The sequence below is a fragment of the Artemia sp. Qi Xiang Cuo genome, chromosome 7 (assembly GCF_049724085.1).
Source record: "Artemia sp. Qi Xiang Cuo chromosome 7, ASM4972408v1, whole genome shotgun sequence".
NCBI lineage: Eukaryota > Metazoa > Arthropoda > Branchiopoda > Anostraca > Artemiidae > Artemia > Artemia sp. Qi Xiang Cuo.
The window spans coordinates 28,239,569-28,252,197 of NC_142800.1; the positions used below are offsets into that span (position 1 = coordinate 28,239,569).

At 33.4% G+C, this 12,629-nt stretch overlaps 1 protein-coding gene across 1 annotated transcript in view; it reads left to right on the forward strand.

Annotated features, from left to right (window-relative positions):
• The first annotated feature begins 6,279 nt into the window (after positions 1–6,279).
• GlcAT-I (Glucuronyltransferase I) overlaps positions 6,280–12,629 on the forward strand; it is a 31,715-nt gene continuing 25,365 nt past the window's right edge. The window contains exon 1 of the mRNA XM_089091464.1: positions 6,280–6,441. Coding sequence (XP_088947590.1) covers positions 6,306–6,441 — 136 coding nt within the window. The 5' untranslated portion in view covers positions 6,280–6,305. The remainder of the gene's footprint in view (positions 6,442–12,629) is intronic.

Genomic DNA, 12,629 nt, shown 5'->3' on the forward strand with positions numbered 1-12,629 from the left:
TGCAAAGGTGGGGAAGTATAAGAAAATTATTTAGACAAAAAAAATATGAAAACCTGTCATGGAAAAACTGAATAACTTGGAAAAATTAGTAAACAGTCTGTTACAACTGACAATTTTATTTTTTCCCCAGAATTCAAAAAAAGACTGATAAACATAGCTGGCAGGGGATTTAGTTTCATATGGATGGAAAATACGGGTTATTGCAATTGAAAACCTAAACTAACTAGAGGTTTGGGTAAGTGATATGTGTCAAGATCTAACAAAGTGGTCAAGGGAAGAAAAACTTCAGAGAAATTTCTCAGAGAGCAAAAAAGCGTACCGGCTATAAGCCTCCTCGGTTCAAAAATATAAAGAATAGATACAGAAAATTATTTGGGGAAACCTTTCTTGTCAGACTATAACTAGTTTTTTTTCTTTTGACGGATCCTTTTAAATTTGTAAGGCACCTATTTCTATGTTATTTTATCTTTATTGAGTCACCACTTCGTTACTGACGCAGTTTTCCTCTGATATTCAACAGAAAGCATCAAAACCAGACCAGACCACAACCCCTTGTAGTACGGTTGCTCTGGTGGAAAAACTGTATATAGCCAGCCCGGTTCCTAAGTATAAACATGTAGAAATATATCCACAACATGTTATCATTGGTTTGACTTCTTTATTTTATCTGGGTTTTTTTTTTGGAAGATCACAGATATCAACATTTCCATTATAGGATCTGAGTTGAAATTTGCGTATAAATCTTGGATAGAACCAACATTTATTCCAGTGTCTAAGAAGAATACCTATAGATGAATTTAATTTTGGAATATGTGTCTTTAGGAATTTTTGTACACTTTATGTGTGAATCTGGCTCTTTTTTCGGTCAAGGGAGCCGTTTGTTTCATCAAGAGAACTTCTTTACAAAACTTATTTATCAGGGAGGGGGATACTAATATTATAATCGTGAAGGCAAAACAAGATCTAAGTCTAGCACTGGCTTGAGGAAACAAGAGCTAGGCACCTTTTGCAAAGGACCCCTTCCTAATGTAATATTTTCTAGTTTTAAGAAAGATACAGAACTACAACAGCTACAGAACTACAAGGACAGCAGGGGCGTAATTTGATATGTGGCAGGGGGCAACTGCCCCTCTCAGACCTCGGTTTGTCCCATCCCCCACGACCCCAGTATCCCCCCCTGCTGAAATTTAGTCTCTTCCAAAATATTGTCAAAAGTAAAATAAACCTGATTAATTCAAGTATCAACAGAAATAGATCAGTTATTTTAGTACTTTATAGTATAAAAGTACCTTCATAGTGCTTTTAGTACTTTTTAAAAAGTACTTTTAGTACTTTTTTGTACATTTACGGTACATAATGGTTAGTTTTAGTTTCTACGGTCATTTTCACTTGATTTTGGAAAATAGACCCCAACTTTGCCCCCCCCCCCAGGATTTTGATGAATTACGCCCCTGAAGGACAACCTCTGATCTTATAATGAAAAACAATAGCGTCTGATCTGAAAGTAAAAATAGTGGGAGTTGAAAAATGCAGAATTTTCGTTGGTGCCCTTTTAACACCATAAGACTTTTATCTTTGACCTAACTTAAAATACTACAGGTACAGAACTACAACAGCAAACTATAGCAGCAGTAAGGTCAACTTCTGATATTATGGCGATAATAAAAAAGGATAGGGCCTACTGTAAATGTAAAAATGAAAAAAAAAGCTATAAGTTGAAAAGTACAAAAAAATCTCCCTTGGTATCCTTTTGACACCGTAAAATAGCTAAAATATATCTTTGACCTACAGTAAAATTACTAATAATGTAAATCTACAAAAAGTTAAAAATATGACAGACAGATATGAACATCAAAAGAATCTGCCTGTGGAGTTGCTTCACTTGACTATTCCTTGAAGTATAGTCTATTTAACATAATAATGTAAAATTTTATGTGATTAGTCAGTTTAAAATAAAGAGCCAATCCAAACCAATCATCCGCCCTGGAAAATCCCCGTGGAAGATTATCCCACACACAAAAGTGAGCAGCTACAGAGAAAGTAGAACATAGGTGCCGAAAATTTTGATCAGATGTCCTAAGGAGTAACAAAAGGACCAAATATCAACAACAGTTTTAGGACAGGGGTTGAGCGGTCTCCAATCACTTTAATTTTTTTCACAATCACTAACTTTTTTACAATTTTTATCGGAATCTGCCCCCTCCAAAGTTTATAAGACCATCCTTTCCGTAAAAACTTTATATCTTAAAAATAGGCAACTTTGATAACTTATAGTCATTGCCCTGGGGGCTGGAAACCCCGGAGGTATGGTTATTTGGCCTTTGGACTATTTTGAACAAAATGGGTTACTTGTTAATTATTCCAAACATACTCAAGAATTTTGACCTGAATGTAAAATCAGAGAAAACCAGTTTCATAGCCAGAAAGACAAGTAACTTTCTCACAATTTTGATTGGATTTATTCGGGGAAAATGGAGGGGGGGAATAATCCAGAGGGAGAATTTTCCGTGGGCGGAGAACACCTAGATCGATATTTTCCAGGCACGACTTTTCTTTAAATATGTTTAATGGCAAGCAAGCAGTGGCGATGAAATCAAGTGACGGGTTTCCTTCTGAGGGGGATTAGTATCTGATATAACTTTGCGAAATTATCACTATTCTTAAAATTTGATGCATTTATAGTTGCCAAAATTTTAAACATATCCATTTAAATGTTTCATGAGTCTTGTTAGCAATTAAATAAAAAAAACAAGTTTTTTAAACTGAAAGTAAGGAACGACATTAAAACTTAAAACGAACAGAAATTATTCCGTATATGAAAGGGGCTGTGCCCTCCTCAACGCCTCGCTCTTCACGCTAAAGTTTGACTTTCTCACAACTCTTTTTTTAAACAATAAAAACTTTAGCGTAAAGAGCGAGGCGTTGAGGAGGGGACAGCCCCTTTCATATACGGAATAATTTCTGTTCGTTTTAATTTTTAATGTCGCTCCTTACTTTCAGTTTAAAAAAATTGTTTTTTTTATTTAATTTCTGATTGTTTTTTATTTAATGCAGCTTTTATTTTGGATCGCCGGCATTGAATAATTAAACAAAATTTGCATAAATAATTTACTTTTCTTTTGCTAAATGGCTGTCTCTAAATTTGGTTCTGACGTAATTTAGAAATTAACTTACGTAACGAACTTCTATATTCGTATATTTTTCTTCTGGCAAAAAATACACAGTTGCAGATTTTTGCAGATATGAGCTTGAAATCTATGTTATAGGGTTTTCTGATACGCTGAATCTGACGGTGTGATTTTCATTAAAATTTTTTCACTTTTAGGGGATGTTTCCCTCCTCTTTAAAAAATCAGGTAAATTTTCTCAGGCTCGTAGCCTTTGATGAGTAATACTAAACTTAATAAAATTCATATATTTAGAATCAGCATTATAAGCCCACTCTTTTAATACACTTATTGACATAAAAGTTCCATTTTTAAAAGTTTCAATTACTATTGAGCCGTATCGCTTGTTTTTTTTATTCTTTTTTTTATTACGTATATGTTATTACGTATATGATGGGGTTCTCCCCTTAGTCAATACCAAGCTTCTTACTTTAAAAGTTGAAAACAATATTAATTAACAAACCTCTGAATCACACAGGCCGTTTAATTAGAATATATAGCTCTTTTTAAAGCACAAAAAAAACTGTTGCGTAAAGAGCGAGGTATTGACTTGGGGGAGACCCCCCTCATATACGTAATAATTTATGTTCATTTTAAGTTCTAATGTTGCTTTTTACTTTAAGTTGAAAAAACTGTTTTTTTTTAATTTAATTTCTGATCGTTTTTTAAATAATGCTTGGAAATCTGGCGCCCCCTTCATAGAAATGTCCCTTGCCCCAAAGAAAAAGCCTCCCCGGAAAGATTCTCCCGCTTACCCCTCTCCGCCCGCCCCCCCCCCCCACCAGAAAAAAATTCTTCCAGAAAATGTATGTATAATTACCAAAAAACAAAACAATATTTAAACAAAGGGCAAAGTTCATAAAATGCAGCCCATCCCCAGGGAACTTGGGGGGATTAAGTCATCGTAAAAGACATATTTATTAGATTTTCGACTATGCTGAACAAAATGGCTATCTCAAAATTTTAATTGGGTGACTTTTAGAAAAAATGAGCGTGGGAGGGGGCCTAGTTGCCCTCCATTTTTTTTGGTCACTTAAAAATGGCACTAGAACTTTTAACTTCCGTTCCAATGAACCCTCCTAAAATATTCTAGGACCTCTGGGTCGATACGATCACCCCTGGGGAAAAAAAAAAACAAATAAACACGCACCCGTGATCTTTCTTCTGGCAAAAAAATGCAAAATTCCGCATTTTTGTAGATAGGAGCTTAAAACCTCTAAAGTAGGGTTCTCTAATACGCTGAATATGATGGTGTGAATTTCATTAAGGTTCTATAACTTTTAGGGGGTCTTTCCCCCTTTTTTCGAAAATCAGCCAAATTTTCTCAGGCGCGTAACTTTTGATGGGTAATATTAAACTTGATGAAACTTATATATTTGAAATCAGAATTTAAATTTGATTCTTTTGGTGTATCTATTGGTACAGAAATTCCGTTTTTTAGAGTTTCGGTTACCATTGAGCCGGGTCGCTCCTTACTTACAGTTCGTTACCACGAACTGTTTGATAGATAACATCACAATCATATTGGCAATTATTTTTCTTATAGATGACACTTTCTGCCTGTGTTGCCACTTATACGGCATTTTGCGGAATAATGCTGCAATTTGGAGAGAAATGCCAAACTTTTTTCTGATTATACCGCATGCCGCAATTATACCGCGAAATGACTTTGATCAGCGCATTTATGCCGCGAAATGACTTTTATCACTGAAATTATCTTAAGTAATGTCACCGTACAAGCAAAGGGACAAATGTCTGCTCTCTTTTTCTAATGACATATGGCTGGATAGGTTACTGCGGAACTCGCGAAAATTCAAACTAGTAATTAACGTGCTACCAAGAGCAAATATTTTACATATCAGTCAAAGCCATAATGAAAGTAATTTTCAACCATTAGTATGGTAAAGATGTACAGACACTAAAAAGCAGAGCGAATACTATTGCAGAATTTAGTAAATAAGTAGTCCCGGGCTATCCTATTTTGCTTCTTTTGGGTATTACCTGTCCACTTTTACAGCCCAATAGACTGAACAGTATACAGTAAAAAAAAGTTAAAGCTTATAAGCAATTATAAACAAAGAAATAAAATATCAAACCATTACATCTTGGGCACTTATGTTGACAAGGGTGTCATTACCTTTTTTGGTTTGGGGCGAGGGAAGGAATAAAAATATGCTGACAAATTAAAAACCGAATCATGCTGAGGATTTTTTAAAGTAAGTAAATAATATGCTCTCTCAAAAAGTTGAAAATTGTAGAAAGTCATCAATACAAATTTTATTATTCATAACATTAATTTTTTTGAAATATATTTTAAGGAAGTAAGTTGTGTAGAAACTGCTTCTGTGTCGCAAAGCGTCTAAAATTGAAATATGGGAAAATTGAGCATCTAGTTCGAGAATGTCGTTTGGCGTACATACTGAGCCAGTAGAAACTTTTCAATTAAGCATTCTCGTCTTTTGGAGTGCGTCAAACTGTCTACTTTCTTTTTTTTTAAATGTGGCGAAAGACGGAAAACGTAGACTCGCACTTTCGTCTCTTTTTTTCGTTTTCAAGGCCATTATATAAAGGTTTCCAAAACCTGAAAAATGGAACAAAAACGACAACATGTACGGTTTTTTTAAAGTACGTACTGAAAACGAGACTATTTTTGATAAATGAACTTTTAATCTAGTTTAAAAAAGAAAAGAGTAAATTATCCTGCTTCCAATTTTCTAGAGAACGGATGGTCTGGACGAGCTATTAGTTATGAAGAACGGGCGCGAGTGCCAGAAAGCGGGAAAAAGATATGAATTTATTATTGGGGACTATTTTTCCCTTTTCATTTTATTCTACTTTTCTTGTTCAAAGTCCACAGCAAAATTCACCACTTAAAAAAATAATAATAAAGAATAGTATCCATTTGCTAGAAAAGTAGCAAGGAATTAATTGCTTTTAAAAAGTAAGTTTTCTGTGGAAACTAGTGACAACGTATTTGCATTACTGACATCAAAATATACCATGTTTCGGTAGAAAGGATACCGCAAAAACACCGCTTTTATCATCGACCCACACCGCTTTTCGGTATCGATTAAGTCGCAACACTGTTTCCCGTAAACAATTTTAAATTCCTATCATATTAAATTAATAAAGGTTTAAAATGTTCTCAAAGACCAAAAATAGCCAATGGATCAACGAAGTATTTCGCTTTAGATCACATAGAAGTTGCAATTGGACTGTTATCCTGTTTAATTTTCTCTTTGGGATGCTTTTGTTCATGATTATTAGATATTCAAGTATGCACTTGTAGGCTATTCTAAAGAGAGAAAATAGCCTAGGGCTAATAATCAATTTGCAGCCACTGTTTTGCCAAATATTGACTCTCTTAAATTTCTTAGTGTAAAATTCTACTTTAGCTACTTTTGGCTATCTTGAAAAACAGTTAGGTTAGGAAAATGAAACTTTCAGGGATGTGTCTACAGGCTAAAGTATGGGTAATTTTTCTTTTTATTCATATTATTGACTTATGAATAAAGTAAACATACCCCTCAATGCCTTTTGGTAAATATATACCAAATCATATTATTGAGTCAAATAAAGTGAATATACCATTCAATTTCTTTTTTTTATGCTGATTACAAGTATAACAACCATTTCTATCAGAAATGAATTTTAGCCCCCCCCCCTCTATCTGTCAATTCAGGATATATATTTGCACATATGGGGGGGGGGGGCTGAAAATCATTTCTGATAGAAATGATTATTATATTTGTAATCAGCATAAAAAAAAGGCATCAAAAAGTGTATTCACTTTGTTCCTAACTCAATAATATGATTTTGTATATATTTACCTGCCTTTTTTATGCTCTTTCCAAATATAATAATCATTTTTGTTGGAAATGAATTTTACCCCACCTCTATACATACAAATTCAGGGTAGGCTATATATTTTCAAATTAGGGGGGTGGAGGTAAATCTTATTTCTTGTGTAAATGAGAGGTAAGTTTAAACTTTCCTTCACCCCCCCCCCTAGTGTGCAAATATATGCAGTGAATTGGTATATATAGGGGTGGGGGTGAAATTCATTTCTGACAAAAATGATTATTATGTTTGGAAAGAGCATAAAAAAGGCATTGATTGGTATGTTTACTTTATTCATAAGTCAATAATATGAATAATGAAAAATTTACCAAAGTATGTCCTGGGAAGGTATTTTGAAGTACCTACCTCTACTCCTTTTCCCTCTAGAGGGTCCTGAAATTTGCCTACTTGACAGATCTATAGGCTAGCTATTGAAATTTTGACAAAACAAGGTTTTACCTTAATTTTCAGTTATTAGTTTCTTTTTTTTGCTTTAGTTCTGAAAATACAATTCCTGTTATTTTAGTAGAATTTTAAGCCATGTCAATGTTTTTTTTTTTGTTGTTGTTTTTTTTTAATTTAGAAAATGTATTTGAATATCTTTAAAACTTTATAAACTAGGATTGAGCAAAGTTGTGAAGCCAAAAACAATTTTGTTGTACTTCATTTAAGCAGGAGATTATTTTGCAAGGTTTCACTTTTGTAAAACACAGATTTTTAAAGGTCATCAAAGGTCAGGACCCTTTAGAGAGAAAAGGAATGGAGGTAAGTACTTCAAAATACCTCTGTGGGATATACTTTAGCCTGTAGACCCATCCCTTAAAGTTTCATTTTCCTAAAGCAGCATTCACAAGCATGTCTAGCTAGAATCCCATGTCTAGACTTGTGTCTAGCCAGAATTCAATGTCTAGGCAATGACATTCACAAGTAAAATTTGGTGCTTAGCTATAACTACAAATTTAGTTTCAAATTGTCATTTATAGCCAATCAAGAGAGCTTATGCAGGCAAAACTTTCAAAATTGTAATCCCTATTTTTACTGTCACAAGATAATAGAAGAGATAAGCGAAACAATTGCCTTAGTTTGCTTCACTATTATGTCTGGTGTTGCATATTTGTCTAAAATAAAAAACAATTAACAAGAAAAAAAAATTAAATTTCCGTTTAAAAATGTAAACACAAGTGATGAAAATAGTGGAACTTAGACACATTTTGATTGGCTGTAATCAAAAATCCTAGACATTGAGTTTTAGAGTCTAGAACTCAATGTCTAGCCAAGTGCCTTGTCTAGCATGTCTAGTTAAGCACCAAATTTTACTTGTGAAAGGTTGTTGGCTAGACATTGAAATCTGGGTAGACATGGGGCTCTAGCTAGACATGCTTGTGAATGTTGCTTAACCTAACCCCTTTTCAAGATAGCCAAAAGTAGCTAAAGTAGAATTTTACCCAAATTTCATTTCTAGCCCATAAAGAGATTAGGCTATTAGAAAATGAGTGACACAAATACTTACATATCTTGTTTCTAAAACTCTTTTCCTTTACTTCACCTTCCATGATGAATAAGCATAGCCTACTGTCTGCTCTCTCTGCATATATATGCCTATATATATATATATATATATATATATATATATATATATATATATATATATATATATATATATATATATATATATATATATATATATATATATATATATTGTAAATATTTTGCTATTCAAATTATTGACTTATGAATAAATTAAATATACCACTTAATGCCTTTTTTTATGCTCTATATGAATATAATAATTGCTTCTCTTGCAAATTCAGATTTAAACCCTTGAAAATGACTAACAAATTTCTAGTTCTTGTGGTATAAAAAAGGGCATTAACCATGGATTTCAAACTTACTATTTGATTGCAAATCCATTTTATAAAGTTATAAAACCACAAGCATTGATTTATCATAGTTAAGTTGGATAAAATAATCAAAACAATTTCTCTATATTCCTGTCCACCATGTTTCTTCTCATTAGCTTTGAAATTTTTTGACATATAGGTGAAATGGCAGTTTTTAAGCGGCCTAACAGAACAAGAAGAAAACATGGCAAATTTGTTTTGATTTTTTTTTTTTAATCAACTTAATCTTGAAAATAAATGTTTGTGAATTATACAACCTTTACAAAATGGATTTATAATGAAATAGTAAGTTTGAAAGAAATGTTATAACCCATTTTTATATCCAAAAAATATAGAATGAAATTATTATTTTTAAGGGTCCTTAAAAGTGCTTAAAATTAAATTACAAAAAAGCAATTATTATAATCAGAAAGAGCATAAAAATGGCATCTAGTAGTATGTTCAATTGATTTGTAGGTCAATAATATGAACAACAAAATATTTACCCATAACTCTTTCCTTATTTGTGTTTTACAGTAAATGCTAGGTCTAATCAATCAGTAGAGAACAAAGAGATGCACTATTCTCAAAAATATAATAAAATATTTATATACTATTAACCTATTGCTACTAACAACACACAACAGCACTAAGGCATCTGAGGCCAGCACAGCTACAGATGCTCCTCCTCCATCCTGACTTATTAAAAGCCTCCCTCCTTAAAGTCTCCCGAGAACTTCCATTTTCCCTCAAATCTTTCCTTAAAGCCTCCTCCCACCCCATTCATGGGTTGGATCTGCTTTTTGTTTGGCCCTAGATGGTTGGCTGACCAGGCCTTGGGCAATTTTTGGTGATCTGTCATCCTTCATCTGTAGAACGTTTCTTGGCCATCTCAGCTGTTCTCTCACCATACATCATATTTTTTTACAGCTTACTGTTTGAAATTTGGTCAGCCAGCCAAAACATTTGGTACCCAAAGCAAAGTCTCTGGAAATGATCTAGTAAATCTTCCTCTGTGTTATAGAGCACTAATATTTCAGAACCATACTTGACCACTGTCATCACTGTAGCTTTCAAGATTATACTCTCAGTCCATAGACTTATCTTCTATTCTTCAAAACTTTTTTCATCTCTGAAAAAACACCCTGGATCTTGGCTATTCTACTTCTAACATCTTTACTAATAATGCTACCTTGGTAAGTGAAGTTGTTAAGTTGATTGATCTTCTTATTATTCAACATCACTTATTCCATGTATTGGCAACTTAGTCTTCTTAATGTTAATTTTCAAAACCTATTCTTGAACTCTAGACTCTCAAGACCTCCAAAAATTCATTCATTTTGCTAACATCTTCATCTAGAATCCTTAAATCGTCAGGATAATTTAAGTCTAGAAGAGTTTTACTTCCCTGTGCTCTCCCATAGTCTTAGTTTTGCTCCTTTGGACAAAGTCTATCAAAGTGATCCATATAAATGGGGGTAGAATGCAACCCTGCTCAGCTCCTGATTCAACACAAAACCAGCTACTAGTCTCATTTACTATCTTAAGTTCAGTGAAGTTATTCTTTTACATAGTTCTAATCAATTTAATGTATTTAGCTAGTATCATAGGCAACACAATAGAGCTGTCTAAGTAAAGAGCAAAGTTTTTGTTCATCATCTGTAAAACTGCAGACTAGAGGATGATAATGATTCAGGCAGTTCTCAATTTTTTTTTTTTTTTTTTTTATCTAGGATTGAAAATTTGGTTGACACATCCTCTCACCTTGCTAAAACCCCATGGCACTTTATCTGTAGCATCCCTATGTCGAAAAAGTATCCTATTGCTCAGTAATTTGATTCCTACAGAAACCAGGCTAATGTCTCTATAATTACCACACTCATTCATCTTACCTTTCTTATGAAGGAGTTTAATTAGTTTTCTTAAAGTTGCTAGGTATTTTCCCTTTTTTGAAAATCATATTCATAAACTTCAGTAACTTATCTCTCTCTTTACAGGTACTATATTTAAAAAAGTCATCTGTGACTCTGTCAGCACTCAGAGCCTTATTATTTTTTAATCCTTTTAGAACTGTCACTTATTCTTCCTCACAAAATAAATCATCCTCCCCTTCCAAAGTGTCACAAAGTTTTTCATTCTTTTCTATACCTTTCTTGTAACTTTATCATGGTTTAGCACATTGTCAGAATGTTCTACCTATCTCCCTTTAACTCTTTCCCTATTACTAATTGTGGCCCTGTTTCTATCTTTAACTGGAACAACTCCAGATTGACCATTTCCTTTGAACTTTTAACATGTCAGTACAATATATTACTATTATGCTGTCTAGCTGCATCTTCCAGATCTTCAGCAATTTTACCCATGGCCTCTACTTCACATTTTAGTAATTTCTCCACTTTCCTTGCATCCCTCTTATTTTATATGAAATATCACTTAAAAACTTCGTGTACAAGCCACTCCTACTCTCTACTAAACTTAAAGCATTTTCACTAATAGCCTATTCCAAGCTGTGTTTCTGATTTTCCTCTCTAAGCACCATATGCTACTTCACAAACTATTTTCCTAAAACTAATCCATCCATCTTCTACATTGTCAAATTTCAGACCCTCCAGTTGAGTATTCAACTGCTCCTGGAATGTTTCTATTTCATTCTCATCCTGGAGTCTACCAGCATCATAACTTTCTGGAAGGTAGTTACCCTTCCTAAATTTCAGCTTTAGAATAATCCTAGACACTACCCGATAGTGATCTTAATTTTTAACATCAATAACAGCACTGATATGTACCCTAGTATCTTGTATTGATCCTGCCAGTCTTTGGTTTACAATAACACTATCAGTAAGGTTAGCTTTCTTACCATCAAGTGAATGCCATTTTAACTTAAGGGCTATTTTTTTACCAAATACAGTGTTGGTTTTAACTAGGTTGTTATACCTAAAAAATTGCCGTAGTCTATAACCATCACTATTTTCTTTTCTTACACCAAATTTGCTCAGACTATGAAGCTATCTATCCCTCTTTCTCCTGGGTATTAAAACCCCTTAATAAAAATACTATATTTCTAACTAGGATCCTGTCTATTTGTTCCTCTAGCTGTAAGCAAAACTCATTAAAGTCATTACTATCTCTATCAGTTGATTCTACTGGGGCATATACTACTATGACAGATTTCCTGCACTTATACTTGTAAAAGGCTCCAGGTACTGATAGGGTGGTAAATGAGTTTCTTAAATATGATGGCTCTGAGGTGAGAAATAAGTTACTGAAGATTATGAATATGATTTTTGATAAAGGGTAGGTACCTAACAAATTTAGGAAAACCTTAATTAAAGCACTTTATAAGAAAGGTGACAAAAGTGAAGTGGCAATTATTGAGGCATTAGTCTGGTCTCTGTAGGTAGCAAATTACTTAGTAATATGATACTGACAGATGCTGTAGACAAAGTTTTAAGAGAAGAACAGTGCGGTTTTAGAAAAAGTAGAGGATATGTCAACCAAATTTTCACTCTTATTATAATAATTGAGAAGTGCCTGAGTCATCAAACACCTTTGGTCCTCAGTTTTACAGATTAAGAGCAAGCATCGATTCTGTTGATAGAAGAGCTTTAGTGTAAAGGTTTTACCTTGTATGGTATACCAGACAAATACACTAAAGTGATTAGTGCTATGTACGAGAATAACACTGCTGCAGTTAACGTAGGAAATGAGATTGGCAGTTGGTTTTGTATTAAATAAGAAGTTAA